Source organism: Sinohyriopsis cumingii, unplaced genomic scaffold, assembly GCF_028554795.1.
Source record: "Sinohyriopsis cumingii isolate HCF-2022 unplaced genomic scaffold, ASM2855479v2 utg001182l, whole genome shotgun sequence".
NCBI classification, from domain to species: Eukaryota; Metazoa; Mollusca; class Bivalvia; order Unionida; family Unionidae; genus Sinohyriopsis; species Sinohyriopsis cumingii.
Genome location: NW_028315970.1, coordinates 446728 through 473252, shown reverse-complemented (window position 1 = coordinate 473252; position 26525 = coordinate 446728). Strand labels below are relative to the sequence as shown.

The 26525-nt window shown below is 40.5% G+C and overlaps 1 protein-coding gene across 17 annotated transcripts in view; it reads right to left on the bottom strand.

Moving 5' to 3' along the window:
* Positions 1–26525, bottom strand: part of LOC149772736 (uncharacterized) — a 98319-nt gene that overhangs the window by 10476 nt on the left and 61318 nt on the right. For 11 of the 17 annotated variants that reach the window (XM_089947406.1, XM_089947417.1, XM_089947421.1 and 8 more), the window contains 8 exons: positions 22065–22142; positions 21702–21761; positions 15641–15718; positions 15278–15337; positions 9237–9314; positions 8874–8933; positions 2813–2890; positions 2450–2509 (listed from right to left, as the gene is read on the bottom strand). In XM_089947406.1, coding sequence (XP_089803532.1) covers positions 2450–2509; positions 2813–2890; positions 8874–8933; positions 9237–9314; positions 15278–15337; positions 15641–15718; positions 21702–21761; positions 22065–22142 — 552 coding nt within the window. The remainder of the gene's footprint in view (positions 1–2449; positions 2510–2812; positions 2891–8873; positions 8934–9236; positions 9315–15277; positions 15338–15640; positions 15719–21701; positions 21762–22064; positions 22143–26525) is intronic. The other 6 variants (XM_089947409.1, XM_089947414.1, XM_089947419.1 and 3 more) reach the window with 6 other exon arrangements.

The window sequence follows — 26525 nt, the reverse complement described above, 5'->3', positions numbered from 1 at the left end:
CGTCCTTTTTTGGAGAGGTCGTTCACTTCGTGCTGCAAGGTGATGGTTTTGTATGGGACCATTTCAATATATTTAGCTGATGGGACTCTTGTCAGAGGAGGACGTGTTTTGAAATCGATACAGAGTCAATTGGAAACCAGTTGTCGGGTCCACTGATAATCGTTCCCTACCTTCTGCCATACGAAAGCAAAGTATTTGTAGCCTCTCTTCTGTCGGGATCATTATTACTGGTGGTTTGGAGATGATGTCATGCATTAAGATATGGTGGCGATCATGTAGAAAAACGGTGGCGTAAGCGATCGATGCCTTCTAATCCTTGGTCCAACTTGGTTCGCGAGAACTCGTCCTCGACGAGAGGAACTAAGATGGGACAGCTTGTCAGAGATTTGTGTTCGAATTGTGCGACTTGGATCCTTTTGTTGATTTCCCGAAATGTTCTGTATCGGTTTTCCGGTTGTGGCGGAGGACCTTTGGTATCCTTAGTAGTTTGTTTGCGTACTTCATCAATCTGGCAGTTCAAAAGTAAATTATAATATAACGAATATTCTCGCAGTTTGCCCGGATGGTGATCCTTAATGAAAGCGGTGGTAGAGTTTAGTGTGTCTAATTCGGCCAATAGTAATTGATCAGCTACATTGACAGCATTAGCTAAGGTATGTTCGGTAGCTCTGTTCAAGATCCCGGCTATTATAGTGATCGACTCCCGTGCATCTAGTGTGGAAATCAGAGTAGAAGAAGATGAGCTCTATTCAACACGTTGGAAAATAGCTGTAGATACCAATATCAACATAAATCCCAAGGCTAATACATTGAGGACCAAGTGTTGAGTGTCTTCAAAATAATGTCAATCCCTCCGAATATAATATGGCTTTGTCAACCCTGTAGCTGCGATGTCAAAGTTAATTGCTGGGGTGTCCAAATGAAAATCTGGTGTATGACAACAGTACAACCGACGATGAAAACTTGATGGAATGCGCTTTTGTGTGAATACAATACGTTTGATGTTGAGATCTTGTAATAGATGAAGTAAACTATTCAACTATCTGTGATTCTGCTAGACCAAGGAGGCAATCTGACGTTGGATGGTTCCGTGTTCATCATAAAATCAACAGATGATGGATCTCTGGTCCAAGTGCTTGATAAGGTAGGAAGAAGAGGGCAGAGCAATATGTTAACAAGCGGAAAATTTATTTAAATCGAAGCTCTAAAGATTGTGTCTCTCCGCACCATATTACAGTCACGAGGTGACGAAGTAGTTTGATAACAAGCATCGTTACCTCTGCTTACATATGGAGAGGCTGACGTCTTTTAAGGTGCCTGAGAAGGAGTAGTGAGAAGTTTCGAGGTCTGGCACTGAGAAAACTCGTGTAGCGACATGGAGTGGAAACATTAATTTATAATCGGTCATCGATTAAAGAATCTCTTCTATTGACCAGGGGTTAAGAAACGTCATATGTGGCTTTCGTCGGAAGTTGAGGTACTAAGCTCCGCATCGTAAACAGAGAGTGCATTGAGGCCCTATGTCTATTAGACTGGTTTCAATAAATGTCCGTATACACTAATTCAACAGAATGAACGACACATTGACTTCCGGTAACTTATCGTGTATGTTTTGAAGTCTTTGTTCAGTATGATCCCTTGTAACAGGCACAGGTCACTCGAAGCGGAAGTATACCCTCTTTGTAGGAAAGACGTCTTCCAAGTCATAATATTGAGACGGGTTACGTAATGTTTAATCCAAGTGACTGTTCCTAGAATTAGCTATGCGAGCAGAGACATTGTTTTTCTTGTTCTCTCGCTGATCATGAAGAGATATAGAGTCGAACCCGTATGAGGCTACGCCTATATTTGTCGCCAACAAACGAGGAGTCCTGTGTTGATGACGTACGTGACGGTGCTGTATCCTATCATGCAGCTATCTGGCGTTTAGCAAATGGGGGTCCATTGATGATTTATCTCCCTTATCCGCCAAATATGTCAGCGCTAAAAACATGTCAGCATGTAGGCCTAATGTGTCTTTGTCCTTAGCCGTTAGATTCAAATGATTTGGGAATATACAATACATTGATGTGGACATAAAAATTAGCAGGACTTTTCTACAATCAAAGTACATTTTATTCAAACGGACTCCTCAGTCTTTTATATGATTTCAGAAGAGTTATTTTTATACAGTCTTAACTTGTCTTCTTCTTAAAGAATTATACATTTAGCCTGAAAGTCTTACTATTTGGAAAAGGAAACGTATTATGCAATGCCACGGTCGTTTTGCTAGACCTCTTTTATTACACCAAAAGAAGCAGTACAAGGTTGTAAAAGAAAAACAACCAGAGGTACATGCAAAATATGCTTTTCATTTTTGTGATTCACTGTCAAGACATAGTTCGGTTAGACGCCGATAGAAAGACATATGTTGGTTCGAAATGTATATATATATATATATTTCTCTTACCCGTCCTTCTTTATGTCGATTCCTACTTTAGGTGCTTGGGTCTCATTTAGTTCTTCCCTTCTGTAATATAAGAGATACGCATGGAAAGGTGAAAGTTATCGATGAATCAAAAATTCGTACCCTTTGGAACAATGAAACGTAGTTTCTACTGTCACAGTTCAAGGTAATAGATTCATTTTATCATACTAGGAGAAGCTATAAAAGGTTTCAAAAATAAACAACCTTTGATACACCCAAACTATGTTTTTATTATTTACTGAACGAACTGCAAAGTTAGATGCTTAGAGAATGACAGCATTTGAGGGATCAATGAAAATGTATGCCTTGAACAAATACTACTTAATTAACATGTATTCCTTTTACCCGTCCGTCTTCGTCTGGATTCCTACGCTTTCAGTTATTCCTGTTTTAGGAGGATGAGGCGCATTTTTGTCGTCTTCTCTGTAATATTGAAATAATTGCGCAGATGGCAAAATATAAATAGAATACTTAAGTCGATTGAAATACACTGCAAAATATGATTGACGTATTATGTGTCATGATACCAACAATATTGTTAACTTGCCTTTATATAAACATAAATATGGGTGAATGCATATGAATTATTCATTGCATTTGACATTAAAAGTAGCAGGACATTTGCACAGTCAAGGTTCATTTTATTGAAAGATGTCTCGTCATTTAAATATATTATTTACGAAGGGTGATTTTGATTTCGTTACAAATGGTCTCCTTGCTTTTTGTTTGAAATTCTTACCCTTTGGAAAAACTATATGGTGTAGTAAAATATATTTTTTTGAAAAGACTTAACCCCTCATAATACCTTATTATAACTACTGCTACCTCACAAATCCTGCCTACTCAGAGAAAACTGTTAAGGGAGCTAAAGATTTTCCGCCCACCGAGATGGCGGTTGAACATATTAATCTCCCCTTAATACTGCGATTGCGTCAAAGCCCGTGTATATCAGTTATTACTGGTGCGTAAGGCACGCTCTCTAAACGGAGTTAACTGTGGGAAGGTTGGGGTTGTGTTTCATGATCGGGTAAATATTCGTGAAGACACATAGTTTGCTAGCAACAAATTAGTTTCTTCTTTATATATGTTACCCAATAATAATACCTTCCGAGTATAAGTAAGAGGTAGAGGCAGGCACATCCCTTTACCCCAAAGAGGATATCTCTGGTCCTCTAACCTATTTGAGACAGCTTCTTGGTAACACACCTGGAGAATATTACATCTATCGTGGAGCCTCTTTGAAAAGTTACTATTTTCCCTTCCGCAAATCCAGCGAAAGTCGTGAAGCCGCGTGTTATGAAAGTGTCAAACGACCTGGAAGGATGACCTGTTGCGCCACCGCAACAGGTTATCCTTCCAGGTCGTATATCCCACTGGATCCAACTGAGCCCTTTGGGAGAGTGTGGACTTCGATCTCAATCCCATGGCATGCGTAATGTCAGTTAGAGAACAGTTCCGGTCAAAGGCTATTCTTTTCGTAACTGTTCTAACCTCATGAGACGAAATGCGTAACAAACTCATCCAAGCTAGAGTTATGTATTGATACGCAGAGCGAATAAAAAACTTAGTCCATAACGAAAGAGTGTGATTTGTTATATCGTTCTTTCGATGTTTGAAAGGAAGAATAGGCGTCATCTACTTGGACGCAACATTTCTGTCTTTTCAAGATTACGTTTTAAAGCGCATACTGGGTCCTGTAGATGACCTTGAATGGAGGTGTCAATAGAAGACAATGCTTTCAGTACAAGGGTTTGGTTACACATGGACGGCAGCTTCTTTTTGGCGATGAAAGAGGGATCCGTCATAAATGAAACTAATTGGTCTTGTCGGAACTACATATTATTCGGGTACATTGATACGGCTTGTATTTCGCTTATCCTGCCTGCCGTCAATAATGTGATGAGGAAGCATGTTTTGTATAAAATTGTGCCAGTTAGTCATTTGAAAGCGGATAAGCGGATGCTTTGTTTAACCAGGCTTGTACCCGTGATATATTCCACTCTGAGCAAAGAGGCAAAACGTTTTAGACCGTGTATAATGAAAGTTGAAGACGAGGTAGGATAAGTCTTTGTTTGACACATAACCTCTTTTTCATGACGATCAATGGTGTCTGCGATCATGTTGCTGTAAAGTTTGACTGTGTTTAATGCTGACATTTCTTCGTCGAAGAGCCAGAGGAGGTAGTTAGCTTTCTCAGGTATAGATGAATGTAGAGGTATAGTGTGTTCCTCTATACTCCAATGTGTAAATAAATTCCATTTGCCTTCCCAAGCTTTCAGAGTCCAGCGCATTCTTGCTTCAGCGATTGTCTCCACGACTGTTTATGTCTAAGGGCCTGTTTAGTATGATCCAGACGTGCAGGTTCAGTAGGTCTGTATTTGGGAGAAACAAGAACCGTTGTGTTTTTTTAAGTAGATGAGAGAAAGTCTTTAGTTTCTGGGAAATTTCCGTTGTAAGATTGATGAAGTGGTTGATATACGAAAACTCCCATCTGAGTGGTGAAATGAAGACGACGAGATACTCCGGTTCTCTTGCATTCTTGTATCACCTGCGTCTTATGATGTGTTGGACGCTAGGTTTATGCGTCCAGGCCGTTGCAACCTATGGATAGCGCGTCGAAAGCCCAGGATTTCGGAAGAGGGACTGGTGAGACATAGGTTGGGAGCTTGGTGTTCCATCATGTCGCAAAGAGGTCCACAAGTGATGGGTACTATCGTGTAAAGATCGGAGGGAAATTCGAGTGATCGAAGGGTCATTCCGTCTGTATAAGTTGGATATACCCGGATACATAATTTTCAGTACTTTATCAGTCAAGGAATATGATGAACTTAGACACGGACTTGTTGTTGAGGTCACCAGCAGAGAAAGTCGCAAAACAATTATATAAAAGTATGTGGACTTTGTTTGGCCTTTCCGTTTGAGATATGTCGCCACCGAAGAGTTGTCGGTTAGAATGAGGACTCCCTTTCCATTTAGAAATTCCGGCCACCAGTGAAAGGGTGTCTACAAGGCCTTCATCTCTAGCATAATGATAAGCATACGTCGGTGCTTGGGAGACCACATCCAACTGACTTTGCCAAAAGACGATAGAAGCTGAGCTCTCAGCCTTCTGTACTTGCATCCGTACCTATTGTAAACTTCTACGGTTGTATTTGCAGACGTATACCCGCTATGAGCCAAATTAGATTAATCTACGTCTGCTTACAAAACCTCACAGTTATACAAATGGCGAGATGTTGGGCCAGCGAGCAAATATTTGCATCCATTGCGATAAACTAAGCATTTATATAGGGCGCAAATGAAGGCTAGCTAGGGTGATGAGGTCTACTGCCGCGTTCAGCAAGCCTAGAAGCGAAAAATTGCACGTGCGGAGAGTTTTTTCCTTGAGAGTAACGAAGCCACCATTGTCCTGAATTTCAGTGTCAGTTCCTGAGGAAGACGTCCTATCTTTATATGGTGTGTTGAACTCCATACCTAGGTGAAGAAATTGCTGAAATGGTGCTCGGTCGGATTTGTCAATGTTGACGAGGAAACCCAGCTTTGTAAGCAGTGTAATAAGGGTTATAAAATCGTCCTCTAATATATAACTCACCTGATGATTTAGTCCAAGTAACATGATGTAGCTGCCTTAGAGCTGGTAAGACATGAGCCAAATTACAGTTGATATGTACAGTTAAGAACCTGGGACTGATGTTGAGTCCAAAATGGGAGTGTGCGGAATTAATATACGATGTTCTTGTAGGGGAATAACTGGAACTTCTTTACGCCTTATCATTAGGGACGTGAAAATGTGTGTCTTTAACGTCTATACTCATTGGGAAGTGTGCCTCTTTGATGGCATTCAAAATGTACCATGGGGTTTTCCTTGAGAACCAAGGAGCGTGAAGGAATTGATTGAGGGCGCTTATGTCGAGGATAGAGTGCTGTTTGCCTTTGGAACCAACAAATTGTTTCTATCGTCCTTTTTTGGAGAGGTCGTTCACTTCGTGCTGCAAGGTGATGGTTTTGTATGGGACCATTTCAATATATTTAGCTGATGGGACTCTTGTCAGAGGAGGACGTGTTTTGAAATCGATACAGAGTCAATTGGAAACCAGTTGTCGGGTCCACTGATAATCGTTCCCTACCTTCTGCCATACGAAAGCAAAGTATTTGTAGCCTCTCTTCTGTCGGGATCATTATTACTGGTGGTTTGGAGATGATGTCATGCATTAAGATATGGTGGCGATCATGTAGAAAAACGGTGGCGTAAGCGATCGATGCCTTCTAATCCTTGGTCCAACTTGGTTCGCGAGAACTCGTCCTCGACGAGAGGAACTAAGATGGGACAGCTTGTCAGAGATTTGTGTTCGAATTGTGCGACTTGGATCCTTTTGTTGATTTCCCGAAATGTTCTGTATCGGTTTTCCGGTTGTGGCGGAGGACCTTTGGTATCCTTAGTAGTTTGTTTGCGTACTTCATCAATCTGGCAGTTCAAAAGTAGATTATAATATAACGAATATTCTCGCAGTTTGCCCGGATGGTGATCCTTAATGAAAGCGGTGGTAGAGTTTAGTGTGTCTAATTCGGCCAATAGTAATTGATCAGCTACATTGACAGCATTAGCTAAGGTATGTTCGGTAGCTCTGTTCAAGATCCCGGCTATTATAGTGATCGACTCCCGTGCATCTAGTGTGGAAATCAGAGTAGAAGAAGATGAGCTCTATTCAACACGTTGGAAAATAGCTGTAGATACCAATATCAACATAAATCCCAAGGCTAATACATTGAGGACCAAGTGTTGAGTGTCTTCAAAATAATGTCAATCCCTCCGAATATAATATGGCTTTGTCAACCCTGTAGCTGCGATGTCAAAGTTAATTGCTGGGGTGTCCAAATGAAAATCTGGTGTATGACAACAGTACAACCGACGATGAAAACTTGATGGAATGCGCTTTTGTGTGAATACAATACGTTTGATGTTGAGATCTTGTAATAGATGAAGTAAACTATTCAACTATCTGTGATTCTGCTAGACCAAGGAGGCAATCTGACGTTGGATGGTTCCGTGTTCATCATAAAATCAACAGATGATGGATCTCTGGTCCAAGTGCTTGATAAGGTAGGAAGAAGAGGGCAGAGCAATATGTTAACAAGCGGAAAATTTATTTAAATCGAAGCTCTAAAGATTGTGTCTCTCCGCACCATATTACAGTCACGAGGTGACGAAGTAGTTTGATAACAAGCATCGTTACCTCTGCTTACATATGGAGAGGCTGACGTCTTTTAAGGTGCCTGAGAAGGAGTAGTGAGAAGTTTCGAGGTCTGGCACTGAGAAAACTCGTGTAGCGACATGGAGTGGAAACATTAATTTATAATCGGTCATCGATTAAAGAATCTCTTCTATTGACCAGGGGTTAAGAAACGTCATATGTGGCTTTCGTCGGAAGTTGAGGTACTAAGCTCCGCATCGTAAACAGAGAGTGCATTGAGGCCCTATGTCTATTAGACTGGTTTCAATAAATGTCCGTATACACTAATTCAACAGAATGAACGACACATTGACTTCCGGTAACTTATCGTGTATGTTTTGAAGTCTTTGTTCAATATGATCCCTTGTAACAGGCACAGGTCACTCGAAGCGGAAGTATACCCTCTTTGTAGGAAAGACGTCTTCCAAGTCATAATATTGAGACGGGTTACGTAATGTTTAATCCAAGTGACTGTTCCTAGAATTAGCTATGCGAGCAGAGACATTGTTTTTCTTGTTCTCTCGCTGATCATGAAGAGATATAGAGTCGAACCCGTATGAGGCTACGCCTATATTTGTCGCCAACAAACGAGGAGTCCTGTGTTGATGACGTACGTGACGGTGCTGTATCCTATCATGCAGCTATCTGGCGTTTAGCAAATGGGGGTCCATTGATGATTTATCTCCCTTATCCGCCAAATATGTCAGCGCTAAAAACATGTCAGCATGTAGGCCTAATGTGTCTTTGTCCTTAGGCGTTAGATTCAAATGATTTGGGAATATACAATACATTGATGTGGACATAAAAATTAGCAGGACTTTTCTACAATCAAAGTACATTTTATTCAAACGGACTCCTCAGTCTTTTATATGATTTCAGAAGAGTTATTTTTATACAGTCTTAACTTGTCTTCTTCTTAAAGAATTATACATTTAGCCTGAAAGTCTTACTATTTGGAAAAGGAAACGTATTATGCAATGCCACGGTCGTTTTGCTAGACCTGTTTTATTACACCAAAAGAAGCAGTACAAGGTTGTAAAAGAAAAACAACCAGAGGTACATGCAAAATATGCTTTTCATTTTTGTGATTCACTGTCAAGACATAGTTCGGTTAGACGCCGATAGAAAGACATATGTTGGTTCGAAATGTATATATATATATATATTTCTCTTACCCGTCCTTCTTTATGTCGATTCCTACTTTAGGTGCTTGGGTCTCATTTAGTTCTTCCCTTCTGTAATATAAGAGATACGCATGGAAAGGTGAAAGTTATCGATGAATCAAAAATTCGTACCCTTTGGAACAATGAAACGTAGTTTCTACTGTCACAGTTCAAGGTAATAGATTCATTTTATTATACTAGGAGAAGCTATAAAAGGTTTCAAAAATAAACAACCTTTGATACACCCAAACTATGTTTTTATTATTTACTGAACGAACTGCAAAGTTAGATGCTTAGAGAATGACAGCATTTGAGGGATCAATGAAAATGTATGCCTTGAACAAATACTACTTAATTAACATGTATTCCTTTTACCCGTCCGTCTTCGTCTGGATTCCTACGCTTTCAGTTATTCCTGTTTTAGGAGGATGAGGCGCATTTTTGTCGTCTTCTCTGTAATATTGAAATAATTGCGCAGATGGCAAAATATAAATAGAATACTTAAGTCGATTGAAATACACTGCAAAATATGATTGACGTATTATGTGTCATGATACCAACAATATTGTTAACTTGCCTTTATATAAACATAAATATGGGTGAATGCATATGAATTATTCATTGCATTTGACATTAAAAGTAGCAGGACATTTGCACAGTCAAGGTTCATTTTATTGAAAGATGTCTCGTCATTTAAATATATTATTTACGAAGGGTGATTTTGATTTCGTTACAAATGGTCTTCTTGCTTTTTGTTTGAAATTCTTACCCTTTGGAAAAACTATATGGTGTAGTAAAATATATTTTTTTGAAAAGACTTAACCCCTCATAATACCTTATTATAACTACTGCTACCTCACAAATCCTGCCTACTCAGAGAAAACTGTTAAGGGAGCTAAAGATTTTCCGCCCACCGAGATGGCGGTTGAACATATTAATCTCCCCTTAATACTGCGATTGCGTCAAAGCCCGTGTATATCAGTTATTACTGGTGCGTAAGGCACGCTCTCTAAACGGAGTTAACTGTGGGAAGGTTGGGGTTGTGTTTCATGATCGGGTAAATATTCGTGAAGACACATAGTTTGCTAGCAACAAATTAGTTTCTTCTTTATATATGTTACCCAATAATAATACCTTCCGAGTATAAGTAAGAGGTAGAGGCAGGCACATCCCTTTACCCCAAAGAGGATATCTCTGGTCCTCTAACCTATTTGAGACAGCTTCTTGGTAACACACCTGGAGAATATTACATCTATCGTGGAGCCTCTTTGAAAAGTTACTATTTTCCCTTCCGCAAATCCAGCGAAAGTCGTGAAGCCGCGTGTTATGAAAGTGTCAAACGACCTGGAAGGATGACCTGTTGCGCCACCGCTATATATCCCACTGGATCCAACTGAGCCCTTTGGGAGAGTGTGGACTTCGATCTCAATCCCATGGCATGCATAATGTCAGTTAGAGAACAGTTCCGGTCAAAGGCTATTCTTTTCGTAACTGTTCTAACCTCATGAGACGAAATGCGTAACAAACTCATCCAAGCTAGAGTTATGTATTGATACGCAGAGCGAATAAAAAACTTAATCCATAACGAAAGAGTGTGATTTGTTATATCGTTCTTTCGATGTTTGAAAGGAAGAATAGGCGTCATCTACTTGGACGCAACATTTCTGTCTTTTCAAGATTACATTTTAAAGCGCATACTGGGTCCTGTAGATGGCCTTGAATGGAGGTGTCAATAGAAGACAATGCTTTCAGTACAAGGGTTTGGTTACACATGGACGGCAGCTTCTTTTTGGCGATGAAAGAGGGATCCGTCATAAATGAAACTAATTGGTCTTGTCGGAACTACATATTATTCGGGTACATTGATACGGCTTGTATTTCGCTTATCCTGCCTGCCGTCAATAATGTGATGAGGAAGCATGTTTTGTATAAAATTGTGCCAGTTAGTCATTTGAAAGCGGATAAGCGGATGCTTTGTTTAACCAGGCTTGTACCCGTGATATATTCCACTCTGAGCAAAGAGGCAAAACGTTTTAGACCGTGTATAATGAAAGTTGAAGACGAGGTAGGATAAGTCTTTGTTTGACACATAACCTCTTTTTCATGACGATCAATGGTGTCTGCGATCATGTTGCTGTAAAGTTTGACTGTGTTTAATGCTGACATTTCTTCGTCGAAGAGCCAGAGGAGGTAGTTAGCTTTCTCAGGTATAGATGAATGTAGAGGTATAGTGTGTTCCTCTATACTCCAATGTGTAAATAAATTCCATTTGCCTTCCCAAGCTTTCAGAGTCCAGCGCATTCTTGCTTCAGCGATTGTCTCCACGACTGTTTATGTCTAAGGGCCTGTTTAGTATGATCCAGACGTGCAGGTTCAGTAGGTCTGTATTTGGGAGAAACAAGAACCGTTGTGTTTTTTTAAGTAGATGAGAGAAAGTCTTTTGTTTCTGGGAAATTTCCGTTGTAAGATTGATGAAGTGGTTGATATACGAAAACTCCCATCTGAGTGGTGAAATGAAGACGACGAGATACTCCGGTTCTCTTGCATTCTTGTATCACCTGCGTCTTATGATGTGTTGGACGCTAGGTTTATGCGTCCAGGCCGTTGCAACCTATGGATAGCGCGTCGAAAGCCCAGGATTTCGGAAGAGGGACTGGTGAGACATAGGTTGGGAGCTTGGTGTTCCATCATGTCGCAAAGAGGTCCACAAGTGATGGGTACTATCGTGTAAAGATCGAAGGGAAATTCGAGTGATCGAAGGGTCATTCCGTCTGTATAAGTTGGATATACCCGGATACATAATTTTCAGTACTTTATCAGTCAAGGAATATGATGAACTTAGACACGGACTTGTTGTTGAGGTCACCAGCAGAGAAAGTCGCAAAACAATTATATAAAAGTATGTGGACTTTGTTTGGCCTTTCCGTTTGAGATATGTCGCCACCGAAGAGTTGTCGGTTAGAATGAGGACTCCCTTTCCATTTAGAAATTCCGGCCACCAGTGAAAGGGTGTCTACAAGGCCTTCATCTCTAGCATAATGATAAGCATACGTCGGTGCTTGGGAGACCACATCCAACTGACTTTGCCAAAAGACGATAGAAGCTGAGCTCTCAGCCTTCTGTACTTGCATCCGTACCTATTGTAAACTTCTACGGTTGTATTTGCAGACGTATACCCGCTATGAGCCAAATTAGATTAATCTACGTCTGCTTACAAAACCTCACAGTTATACAAATGGCGAGATGTTGGGCCAGCGAGCAAATATTTGCATCCATTGCGATAAACTAAGCATTTATATAGGGCGCAAATGAAGGCTAGCTAGGGTGATGAGGTCTACTGCCGCGTTCAGCAAGCCTAGAAGCGAAAAATTGCACGTGCGGAGAGTTTTTTCCTTGAGAGTAACGAAGCCACCATTGTCCTGAATTTCAGTGTCAGTTCCTGAGGAAGACGTCCTATCTTTATATGGTGTGTTGAACTCCATACCTAGGTGAAGAAATTGCTGAAATGGTGCTCGGTCGGATTTGTCAATGTTGACGAGGAAACCCAGCTTTGTAAGCAGTGTAATAAGGGTTATAAAATCGTCCTCTAATATATAACTCACCTGATGATTTAGTCCAAGTAACATGATGTAGCTGCCTTAGAGCTGGTAAGACATGAGCCAAATTACAGTTGATATGTACAGTTAAGAACCTGGGACTGATGTTGAGTCCAAAATGGGAGTGTGCGGAATTAATATACGATGTTCTTGTAGGGTAATAACTGGAACTTCTTTACGCCTTATCATTAGGGACGTGAAAATGTGTGTCTTTAACGTCTATACTCATTGGGAAGTGTGCCTCTTTGATGGCATTCAAAATGTACCATGGGGTTTTCCTTGAGAACCAAGGAGCGTGAAGGAATTGATTGAGGGCGCTTATGTCGAGGATAGAGTGCTGTTTGCCTTTGGAACCAACAAATTGTTTCTATCGTCCTTTTTTGGAGAGGTCGTTCACTTCGTGCTGCAAGGTGATGGTTTTGTATGGGACCATTTCAATATATTTAGCTGATGGGACTCTTGTCAGAGGAGGACGTGTTTTGAAATCGATACAGAGTCAATTGGAAACCAGTTGTCGGGTCCACTGATAATCGTTCCCTACCTTCTGCCATACGAAAGCAAAGTATTTGTAGCCTCTCTTCTGTCGGGATCATTATTACTGGTGGTTTGGAGATGATGTCATGCATTAAGATATGGTGGCGATCATGTAGAAAAACGGTGGCGTAAGCGATCGATGCCTTCTAATCCTTGGTCCAACTTGGTTCGCGAGAACTCGTCCTCGACGAGAGGAACTAAGATGGGACAGCTTGTCAGAGATTTGTGTTCGAATTGTGCGACTTGGATCCTTTTGTTGATTTCCCGAAATGTTCTGTATCGGTTTTCCGGTTGTGGCGGAGGACCTTTGGTATCCTTAGTAGTTTGTTTGCGTACTTCATCAATCTGGCAGTTCAAAAGTAAATTATAATATAACGAATATTCTCGCAGTTTGCCCGGATGGTGATCCTTAATGAAAGCGGTGGTAGAGTTTAGTGTGTCTAATTCGGCCAATAGTAATTGATCAGCTACATTGACAGCATTAGCTAAGGTATGTTCGGTAGCTCTGTTCAAGATCCCGGCTATTATAGTGATCGACTCCCGTGCATCTAGTGTGGAAATCAGAGTAGAAGAAGATGAGCTCTATTCAACACGTTGGAAAATAGCTGTAGATACCAATATCAACATAAATCCCAAGGCTAATACATTGAGGACCAAGTGTTGAGTGTCTTCAAAATAATGTCAATCCCTCCGAATATAATATGGCTTTGTCAACCCTGTAGCTGCGATGTCAAAGTTAATTGCTGGGGTGTCCAAATGAAAATCTGGTGTATGACAACAGTACAACCGACGATGAAAACTTGATGGAATGCGCTTTTGTGTGAATACAATACGTTTGATGTTGAGATCTTGTAATAGATGAAGTAAACTATTCAACTATCTGTGACTCTGCTAGACCAAGGAGGCAATCTGACGTTGGATGGTTCCGTGTTCATCATAAAATCAACAGATGATGGATCTCTGGTCCAAGTGCTTGATAAGGTAGGAAGAAGAGGGCAGAGCAATATGTTAACAAGCGGAAAATTTATTTAAATCGAAGCTCTAAAGATTGTGTCTCTCCGCACCATATTACAGTCACGAGGTGACGAAGTAGTTTGATAACAAGCATCGTTACCTCTGCTTACATATGGAGAGGCTGACGTCTTTTAAGGTGCCTGAGAAGGAGTAGTGAGAAGTTTCGAGGTCTGGCACTGAGAAAACTCGTGTAGCGACATGGAGTGGAAACATTAATATATAATCGGTCATCGATTAAAGAATCTCTTCTATTGACCAGGGGTTAAGAAACGTCATATGTGGCTTTCGTCGGAAGTTGAGGTACTAAGCTCCGCATCGTAAACAGAGAGTGCATTGAGGCCCTATGTCTATTAGACTGGTTTCAATAAATGTCCGTATACACTAATTCAACAGAATGAACGACACATTGACTTCCGGTAACTTATCGTGTATGTTTTGAAGTCTTTGTTCAATATGATCCCTTGTAACAGGCACAGGTCACTCGAAGCGGAAGTATACCCTCTTTGTAGGAAAGACGTCTTCCAAGTCATAATATTGAGACGGGTTACGTAATGTTTAATCCAAGTGACTGTTCCTAGAATTAGCTATGCGAGCAGAGACATTGTTTTTCTTGTTCTCTCGCTGATCATGAAGAGATATAGAGTCGAACCCGTATGAGGCTACGCCTATATTTGTCGCCAACAAACGAGGAGTCCTGTGTTGATGACGTACGTGACGGTGCTGTATCCTATCATGCAGCTATCTGGCGTTTAGCAAATGGGGGTCCATTGATGATTTATCTCCCTTATCCGCCAAATATGTCAGCGCTAAAAACATGTCAGCATGTAGGCCTAATGTGTCTTTGTCCTTAGGCGTTAGATTCAAATGATTTGGGAATATACAATACATTGATGTGGACATAAAAATTAGCAGGACTTTTCTACAATCAAAGTACATTTTATTCAAACGGACTCCTCAGTCTTTTATATGATTTCAGAAGAGTTATTTTTATACAGTCTTAACTTGTCTTCTTCTTAAAGAATTATACATTTAGCCTGAAAGTCTTACTATTTGGAAAAGGAAACGTATTATGCAATGCCACGGTCGTTTTGCTAGACCTGTTTTATTACACCAAAAGAAGCAGTACAAGGTTGTAAAAGAAAAACAACCAGAGGTACATGCAAAATATGCTTTTCATTTTTGTGATTCACTGTCAAGACATAGTTCGGTTAGACGCCGATAGAAAGACATATGTTGGTTCGAAATGTATATATATATATATATTTCTCTTACCCGTCCTTCTTTATGTCGATTCCTACTTTAGGTGCTTGGGTCTCATTTAGTTCTTCCCTTCTGTAATATAAGAGATACGCATGGAAAGGTGAAAGTTATCGATGAATCAAAAATTCGTACCCTTTGGAACAATGAAACGTAGTTTCTACTGTCACAGTTCAAGGTAATAGATTCATTTTATCATACTAGGAGAAGCTATAAAAGGTTTCAAAAATAAACAACCTTTGATACACCCAAACTATGTTTTTATTATTTACTGAACGAACTGCAAAGTTAAATGCTTAGAGAATGACAGCATTTGAGGGATCAATGAAAATGTATGCCTTGAACAAATACTACTTAATTAACATGTATTCCTTTTACCCGTCCGTCTTCGTCTGGATTCCTACGCTTTCAGTTATTCCTGTTTTAGGAGGATGAGGCGCATTTTTGTCGTCTTCTCTGTAATATTGAAATAATTGCGCAGATGGCAAAATATAAATAGAATACTTAAGTCGATTGAAATACACTGCAAAATATGATTGACGTATTATGTGTCATGATACCAACAATATTGTTAACTTGCCTTTATATAAACATAAATATGGGTGAATGCATATGAATTATTCATTGCATTTGACATCAAAAGTAGCAGGACATTTGCACAGTCAAGGTTCATTTTATTGAAAGATGTCTCGTCATTTAAATATATTATTTACGAAGGGTGATTTTGATTTCGTTACAAATGGTCTTCTTGCTTTTTGTTTGAAATTCTTACCCTTTGGAAAAACTATATGGTGTAGTAAAATATATTTTTTTGAAAAGACTTAACCCCTCATAATACCTTATTATAACTACTGCTACCTCACAAATCCTGCCTACTCAGAGAAAACTGTTAAGGGAGCTAAAGATTTTCCGCCCACCGAGATGGCGGTTGAACATATTAATCTCCCCTTAATACTGCGATTGCGTCAAAGCCCGTGTATATCAGTTATTACTGGTGCGTAAGGCACGCTCTCTAAACGGAGTTAACTGTGGGAAGGTTGGGGTTGTGTTTCATGATCGGGTAAATATTCGTGAAGACACATAGTTTGCTAGCAACAAATTAGTTTCTTCTTTATATATGTTACCCAATAATAATACCTTCCGAGTATAAGTAAGAGGTAGAGGCAGGCACATCCCTTTACCCCAAAGAGGATATCTCTGGTCCTCTAACCTATTTGAGACAGCTTCTTGGTAACACACCTGGAGAATATTACATCTATCGTGGAGCCTCTTTGAAAAGTTACTATTTTCCCTTCCGCAAATCCAGCGAAAGTCGTGAAGCCGCGTGTTATGAAAGTGTCAAACGACCTGGAAGGATGACCTGTTGCGCCACCGCAACAGGTTATCCTTCCAGGTCGTATATCCCACTGGATCCAACTGAGCCCTTTGGGAGAGTGTGGACTTCGATCTCAATCCCATGGCATGCGTAATGTCAGTTAGAGAACAGTTCCGGTCAAAGGCTATTCTTTTCGTAACTGTTCTAACCTCATGAGACGAAATGCGTAACAAACTCATCCAAGCTAGAGTTATGTATTGATACGCAGAGCGAATAAAAAACTTAGTCCATAACGAAAGAGTGTGATTTGTTATATCGTTCTTTCGATGTTTGAAAGGAAGAATAGGCGTCATCTACTTGGACGCAACATTTCTGTCTTTTCAAGATTACGTTTTAAAGCGCATACTGGGTCCTGTAGATGACCTTGAATGGAGGTGTCAATAGAAGACAATGCTTTCAGTACAAGGGTTTGGTTACACATGGACGGCAGCTTCTTTTTGGCGATGAAAGAGGGATCCGTCATAAATGAAACTAATTGGTCTTGTCGGAACTACATATTATTCGGGTACATTGATACGGCTTGTATTTCGCTTATCCTGCCTGCCGTCAATAATGTGATGAGGAAGCATGTTTTGTATAAAATTGTGCCAGTTAGTCATTTGAAAGCGGATAAGCGGATGCTTTGTTTAACCAGGCTTGTACCCGTGATATATTCCACTCTGAGCAAAGAGGCAAAACGTTTTAGACCGTGTATAATGAAAGTTGAAGACGAGGTAGGATAAGTCTTTGTTTGACACATAACCTCTTTTTCATGACGATCAATGGTGTCTGCGATCATGTTGCTGTAAAGTTTGACTGTGTTTAATGCTGACATTTCTTCGTCGAAGAGCCAGAGGAGGTAGTTAGCTTTCTCAGGTATAGATGAATGTAGAGGTATAGTGTGTTCCTCTATACTCCAATGTGTAAATAAATTCCATTTGCCTTCCCAAGCTTTCAGAGTCCAGCGCATTCTTGCTTCAGCGATTGTCTCCACGACTGTTTATGTCTAAGGGCCTGTTTAGTATGATCCAGACGTGCAGGTTCAGTAGGTCTGTATTTGGGAGAAACAAGAACCGTTGTGTTTTTTTAAGTAGATGAGAGAAAGTCTTTAGTTTCTGGGAAATTTCCGTTGTAAGATTGATGAAGTGGTTGATATACGAAAACTCCCATCTGAGTGGTGAAATGAAGACGACGAGATACTCCGGTTCTCTTGCATTCTTGTATCACCTGCGTCTTATGATGTGTTGGACGCTAGGTTTATGCGTCCAGGCCGTTGCAACCTATGGATAGCGCGTCGAAAGCCCAGGATTTCGGAAGAGGGACTGGTGAGACATAGGTTGGGAGCTTGGTGTTCCATCATGTCGCAAAGAGGTCCACAAGTGATGGGTACTATCGTGTAAAGATCGGAGGGAAATTCGAGTGATCGAAGGGTCATTCCGTCTGTATAAGTTGGATATACCCGGATACATAATTTTCAGTACTTTATCAGTCAAGGAATATGATGAACTTAGACACGGACTTGTTGTTGAGGTCACCAGCAGAGAAAGTCGCAAAACAATTATATAAAAGTATGTGGACTTTGTTTGGCCTTTCCGTTTGAGATATGTCGCCACCGAAGAGTTGTCGGTTAGAATGAGGACTCCCTTTCCATTTAGAAATTCCGGCCACCAGTGAAAGGGTGTCTACAAGGCCTTCATCTCTAGCATAATGATAAGCATACGTCGGTGCTTGGGAGACCACATCCAACTGACTTTGCCAAAAGACGATAGAAGCTGAGCTCTCAGCCTTCTGTACTTGCATCCGTACCTATTGTAAACTTCTACGGTTGTATTTGCAGACGTATACCCGCTATGAGCCAAATTAGATTAATCTACGTCTGCTTACAAAACCTCACAGTTATACAAATGGCGAGATGTTGGGCCAGCGAGCAAATATTTGCATCCATTGCGATAAACTAAGCATTTATATAGGGCGCAAATGAAGGCTAGCTAGGGTGATGAGGTCTACTGCCGCGTTCAGCAAGCCTAGAAGCGAAAAATTGCACGTGCGGAGAGTTTTTTCCTTGAGAGTAACGAAGCCACCATTGTCCTGAATTTCAGTGTCAGTTCCTGAGGAAGACGTCCTATCTTTATATGGTGTGTTGAACTCCATACCTAGGTGAAGAAATTGCTGAAATGGTGCTCGGTCGGATTTGTCAATGTTGACGAGGAAACCCAGCTTTGTAAGCAGTGTAATAAGGGTTATAAAATCGTCCTCTAATATATAACTCACCTGATGATTTAGTCCAAGTAACATGATGTAGCTGCCTTAGAGCTGGTAAGACATGAGCCAAATTACAGTTGATATGTACAGTTAAGAACCTGGGACTGATGTTGAGTCCAAAATGGGAGTGTGCGGAATTAATATACGATGTTCTTGTAGGGGAATAACTGGAACTTCTTTACGCCTTATCATTAGGGACGTGAAAATGTGTGTCTTTAACGTCTATACTCATTGGGAAGTGTGCCTCTTTGATGGCATTCAAAATGTACCATGGGGTTTTCCTTGAGAACCAAGGAGCGTGAAGGAATTGATTGAGGGCGCTTATGTCGAGGATAGAGTGCTGTTTGCCTTTGGAACCAACAAATTGTTTCTATCGTCCTTTTTTGGAGAGGTCGTTCACTTCGTGCTGCAAGGTGATGGTTTTGTATGGGACCATTTCAATATATTTAGCTGATGGGACTCTTGTCAGAGGAGGACGTGTTTTGAAATCGATACAGAGTCAATTGGAAACCAGTTGTCGGGTCCACTGATAATCGTTCCCTACCTTCTGCCATACGAAAGCAAAGTATTTGTAGCCTCTCTTCTGTCGGGATCATTATTACTGGTGGTTTGGAGATGATGTCATGCATTAAGATATGGTGGCGATCATGTAGAAAAACGGTGGCGTAAGCGATCGATGCCTTCTAATCCTTGGTCCAACTTGGTTCGCGAGAACTCGTCCTCGACGAGAGGAACTAAGATGGGACAGCTTGTCAGAGATTTGTGTTCGAATTGTGCGACTTGGATCCTTTTGTTGATTTCCCGAAATGTTCTGTATCGGTTTTCCGGTTGTGGCGGAGGACCTTTGGTATCCTTAGTAGTTTGTTTGCGTACTTCATCAATCTGGCAGTTCAAAAGTAGATTATAATATAACGAATATTCTCGCAGTTTGCCCGGATGGTGATCCTTAATGAAAGCGGTGGTAGAGTTTAGTGTGTCTAATTCGGCCAATAGTAATTGATCAGCTACATTGACAGCATTAGCTAAGGTATGTTCGGTAGCTCTGTTCAAGATCCCGGCTATTATAGTGATCGACTCCCGTGCATCTAGTGTGGAAATCAGAGTAGAAGAAGATGAGCTCTATTCAACACGTTGGAAAATAGCTGTAGATACCAATATCAACATAAATCCCAAGGCTAATACATTGAGGACCAAGTGTTGAGTGTCTTCAAAATAATGTCAATCCCTCCGAATATAATATGGCTTTGTCAACCCTGTAGCTGCGATGTCAAAGTTAATTGCTGGGGTGTCCAAATGAAAATCTGGTGTATGACAACAGTACAACCGACGATGAAAACTTGATGGAATGCGCTTTTGTGTGAATACAATACGTTTGATGTTGAGATCTTGTAATAGATGAAGTAAACTATTCAACTATCTGTGATTCTGCTAGACCAAGGAGGCAATCTGACGTTGGATGGTTCCGTGTTCATCATAAAATCAACAGATGATGGATCTCTGGTCCAAGTGCTTGATAAGGTAGGAAGAAGAGGGCAGAGCAATATGTTAACAAGCGGAAAATTTATTTAAATCGAAGCTCTAAAGATTGTGTCTCTCCGCACCATATTACAGTCACGAGGTGACGAAGTAGTTTGATAACAAGCATCGTTACCTCTGCTTACATATGGAGAGGCTGACGTCTTTTAAGGTGCCTGAGAAGGAGTAGTGAGAAGTTTCGAGGTCTGGCACTGAGAAAACTCGTGTAGCGACATGGAGTGGAAACATTAATTTATAATCGGTCATCGATTAAAGAATCTCTTCTATTGACCAGGGGTTAAGAAACGTCATATGTGGCTTTCGTCGGAAGTTGAGGTACTAAGCTCCGCATCGTAAACAGAGAGTGCATTGAGGCCCTATGTCTATTAGACTGGTTTCAATAAATGTCCGTATACACTAATTCAACAGAATGAACGACACATTGACTTCCGGTAACTTATCGTGTATGTTTTGAAGTCTTTGTTCAATATGATCCCTTGTAACAGGCACAGGTCACTCGAAGCGGAAGTATACCCTCTTTGTAGGAAAGACGTCTTCCAAGTCATAATATTGAGACGGGTTACGTAATGTTTAATCCAAGTGACTGTTCCTAGAATTAGCTATGCGAGCAGAGACATTGTTTTTCTTGTTCTCTCGCTGATCATGAAGAGATATAGAGTCGAACCCGTATGAGGCTACGCCTATATTTGTCGCCAACAAACGAGGAGTCCTGTGTTGATGACGTACGTGACGGTGCTGTATCCTATCATGCAGCTATCTGGCGTTTAGCAAATGGGGGTCCATTGATGATTTATCTCCCTTATCCGCCAAATATGTCAGCGCTAAAAACATGTCAGCATGTAGGCCTAATGTGTCTTTGTCCTTAGGCGTTAGATTCAAATGATTTGGGAATATACAATACATTGATGTGGACATAAAAATTAGCAGGACTTTTCTACAATCAAAGTACATTTTATTCAAACGGACTCCTCAGTCTTTTATATGATTTCAGAAGAGTTATTTTTATACAGTCTTAACTTGTCTTCTTCTTAAAGAATTATACATTTAGCCTGAAAGTCTTACTATTTGGAAAAGGAAACGTATTATGCAATGCCACGGTCGTTTTGCTAGACCTGTTTTATTACACCAAAAGAAGCAGTACAAGGTTGTAAAAGAAAAACAACCAGAGGTACATGCAAAATATGCTTTTCATTTTTGTGATTCACTGTCAAGACATAGTTCGGTTAGACGCCGATAGAAAGACATATGTTGGTTCGAAATGTATATATATATATATATTTCTCTTACCCGTCCTTCTTTATGTCGATTCCTACTTTAGGTGCTTGGGTCTCATTTAGTTCTTCCCTTCTGTAATATAAGAGATACGCATGGAAAGGTGAAAGTTATCGATGAATCAAAAATTCGTACCCTTTGGAACAATGAAACGTAGTTTCTACTGTCACAGTTCAAGGTAATAGATTCATTTTATTATACTAGGAGAAGCTATAAAAGGTTTCAAAAATAAACAACCTTTGATACACCCAAACTATGTTTTTATTATTTACTGAACGAACTGCAAAGTTAGATGCTTAGAGAATGACAGCATTTGAGGGATCAATGAAAATGTATGCCTTGAACAAATACTACTTAATTAACATGTATTCCTTTTACCCGTCCGTCTTCGTCTGGATTCCTACGCTTTCAGTTATTCCTGTTTTAGGAGGATGAGGCGCATTTTTGTCGTCTTCTCTGTAATATTGAAATAATTGCGCAGATGGCAAAATATAAATAGAATACTTAAGTCGATTGAAATACACTGCAAAATATGATTGACGTATTATGTGTCATGATACCAACAATATTGTTAACTTGCCTTTATATAAACATAAATATGGGTGAATGCATATGAATTATTCATTGCATTTGACATTAAAAGTAGCAGGACATTTGCACAGTCAAGGTTCATTTTATTGAAAGATGTCTCGTCATTTAAATATATTATTTACGAAGGGTGATTTTGATTTCGTTACAAATGGTCTTCTTGCTTTTTGTTTGAAATTCTTACCCTTTGGAAAAACTATATGGTGTAGTAAAATATATTTTTTTGAAAAGACTTAACCCCTCATAATACCTTATTATAACTACTGCTACCTCACAAATCCTGCCTACTCAGAGAAAACTGTTAAGGGAGCTAAAGATTTTCCGCCCACCGAGATGGCGGTTGAACATATTAATCTCCCCTTAATACTGCGATTGCGTCAAAGCCCGTGTATATCAGTTATTACTGGTGCGTAAGGCACGCTCTCTAAACGGAGTTAACTGTGGGAAGGTTGGGGTTGTGTTTCATGATCGGGTAAATATTCGTGAAGACACATAGTTTGCTAGCAACAAATTAGTTTCTTCTTTATATATGTTACCCAATAATAATACCTTCCGAGTATAAGTAAGAGGTAGAGGCAGGCACATCCCTTTACCCCAAAGAGGATATCTCTGGTCCTCTAACCTATTTGAGACAGCTTCTTGGTAACACACCTGGAGAATATTACATCTATCGTGGAGCCTCTTTGAAAAGTTACTATTTTCCCTTCCGCAAATCCAGCGAAAGTCGTGAAGCCGCGTGTTATGAAAGTGTCAAACGACCTGGAAGGATGACCTGTTGCGCCACCGCTATATATCCCACTGGATCCAACTGAGCCCTTTGGGAGAGTGTGGACTTCGATCTCAATCCCATGGCATGCATAATGTCAGTTAGAGAACAGTTCCGGTCAAAGGCTATTCTTTTCGTAACTGTTCTAACCTCATGAGACGAAATGCGTAACAAACTCATCCAAGCTAGAGTTATGTATTGATACGCAGAGCGAATAAAAAACTTAATCCATAACGAAAGAGTGTGATTTGTTATATCGTTCTTTCGATGTTTGAAAGGAAGAATAGGCGTCATCTACTTGGACGCAACATTTCTGTCTTTTCAAGATTACATTTTAAAGCGCATACTGGGTCCTGTAGATGGCCTTGAATGGAGGTGTCAATAGAAGACAATGCTTTCAGTACAAGGGTTTGGTTACACATGGACGGCAGCTTCTTTTTGGCGATGAAAGAGGGATCCGTCATAAATGAAACTAATTGGTCTTGTCGGAACTACATATTATTCGGGTACATTGATACGGCTTGTATTTCGCTTATCCTGCCTGCCGTCAATAATGTGATGAGGAAGCATGTTTTGTATAAAATTGTGCCAGTTAGTCATTTGAAAGCGGATAAGCGGATGCTTTGTTTAACCAGGCTTGTACCCGTGATATATTCCACTCTGAGCAAAGAGGCAAAACGTTTTAGACCGTGTATAATGAAAGTTGAAGACGAGGTAGGATAAGTCTTTGTTTGACACATAACCTCTTTTTCATGACGATCAATGGTGTCTGCGATCATGTTGCTGTAAAGTTTGACTGTGTTTAATGCTGACATTTCTTCGTCGAAGAGCCAGAGGAGGTAGTTAGCTTTCTCAGGTATAGATGAATGTAGAGGTATAGTGTGTTCCTCTATACTCCAATGTGTAAATAAATTCCATTTGCCTTCCCAAGCTTTCAGAGTCCAGCGCATTCTTGCTTCAGCGATTGTCTCCACGACTGTTTATGTCTAAGGGCCTGTTTAGTATGATCCAGACGTGCAGGTTCAGTAGGTCTGTATTTGGGAGAAACAAGAACCGTTGTGTTTTTTTAAGTAGATGAGAGAAAGTCTTTTGTTTCTGGGAAATTTCCGTTGTAAGATTGATGAAGTGGTTGATATACGAAAACTCCCATCTGAGTGGTGAAATGAAGACGACGAGATACTCCGGTTCTCTTGCATTCTTGTATCACCTGCGTCTTATGATGTGTTGGACGCTAGGTTTATGCGTCCAGGCCGTTGCAACCTATGGATAGCGCGTCGAAAGCCCAGGATTTCGGAAGAGGGACTGGTGAGACATAGGTTGGGAGCTTGGTGTTCCATCATGTCGCAAAGAGGTCCACAAGTGATGGGTACTATCGTGTAAAGATCGGAGGGAAATTCGAGTGATCGAAGGGTCATTCCGTCTGTATAAGTTGGATATACCCGGATACATAATTTTCAGTACTTTATCAGTCAAGGAATATGATGAACTTAGACACGGACTTGTTGTTGAGGTCACCAGCAGAGAAAGTCGCAAAACAATTATATAAAAGTATGTGGACTTTGTTTGGCCTTTCCGTTTGAGATATGTCGCCACCGAAGAGTTGTCGGTTAGAATGAGGACTCCCTTTCCATTTAGAAATTCCGGCCACCAGTGAAAGGGTGTCTACAAGGCCTTCATCTCTAGCATAATGATAAGCATACGTCGGTGCTTGGGAGACCACATCCAACTGACTTTGCCAAAAGACGATAGAAGCTGAGCTCTCAGCCTTCTGTACTTGCATCCGTACCTATTGTAAACTTCTACGGTTGTATTTGCAGACGTATACCCGCTATGAGCCAAATTAGATTAATCTACGTCTGCTTACAAAACCTCACAGTTATACAAATGGCGAGATGTTGGGCCAGCGAGCAAATATTTGCATCCATTGCGATAAACTAAGCATTTATATAGGGCGCAAATGAAGGCTAGCTAGGGTGATGAGGTCTACTGCCGCGTTCAGCAAGCCTAGAAGCGAAAAATTGCACGTGCGGAGAGTTTTTTCCTTGAGAGTAACGAAGCCACCATTGTCCTGAATTTCAGTGTCAGTTCCTGAGGAAGACGTCCTATCTTTATATGGTGTGTTGAACTCCATACCTAGGTGAAGAAATTGCTGAAATGGTGCTCGGTCGGATTTGTCAATGTTGACGAGGAAACCCAGCTTTGTAAGCAGTGTAATAAGGGTTATAAAATCGTCCTCTAATATATAACTCACCTGATGATTTAGTCCAAGTAACATGATGTAGCTGCCTTAGAGCTGGTAAGACATGAGCCAAATTACAGTTGATATGTACAGTTAAGAACCTGGGACTGATGTTGAGTCCAAAATGGGAGTGTGCGGAATTAATATACGATGTTCTTGTAGGGTAATAACTGGAACTTCTTTACGCCTTATCATTAGGGACGTGAAAATGTGTGTCTTTAACGTCTATACTCATTGGGAAGTGTGCCTCTTTGATGGCATTCAAAATGTACCATGGGGTTTTCCTTGAGAACCAAGGAGCGTGAAGGAATTGATTGAGGGCGCTTATGTCGAGGATAGAGTGCTGTTTGCCTTTGGAACCAACAAATTGTTTCTATCGTCCTTTTTTGGAGAGGTCGTTCACTTCGTGCTGCAAGGTGATGGTTTTGTATGGGACCATTTCAATATATTTAGCTGATGGGACTCTTGTCAGAGGAGGACGTGTTTTGAAATCGATACAGAGTCAATTGGAAACCAGTTGTCGGGTCCACTGATAATCGTTCCCTACCTTCTGCCATACGAAAGCAAAGTATTTGTAGCCTCTCTTCTGTCGGGATCATTATTACTGGTGGTTTGGAGATGATGTCATGCATTAAGATATGGTGGCGATCATGTAGAAAAACGGTGGCGTAAGCGATCGATGCCTTCTAATCCTTGGTCCAACTTGGTTCGCGAGAACTCGTCCTCGACGAGAGGAACTAAGATGGGACAGCTTGTCAGAGATTTGTGTTCGAATTGTGCGACTTGGATCCTTTTGTTGATTTCCCGAAATGTTCTGTATCGGTTTTCCGGTTGTGGCGGAGGACCTTTGGTATCCTTAGTAGTTTGTTTGCGTACTTCATCAATCTGGCAGTTCAAAAGTAAATTATAATATAACGAATATTCTCGCAGTTTGCCCGGATGGTGATCCTTAATGAAAGCGGTGGTAGAGTTTAGTGTGTCTAATTCGGCCAATAGTAATTGATCAGCTACATTGACAGCATTAGCTAAGGTATGTTCGGTAGCTCTGTTCAAGATCCCGGCTATTATAGTGATCGACTCCCGTGCATCTAGTGTGGAAATCAGAGTAGAAGAAGATGAGCTCTATTCAACACGTTGGAAAATAGCTGTAGATACCAATATCAACATAAATCCCAAGGCTAATACATTGAGGACCAAGTGTTGAGTGTCTTCAAAATAATGTCAATCCCTCCGAATATAATATGGC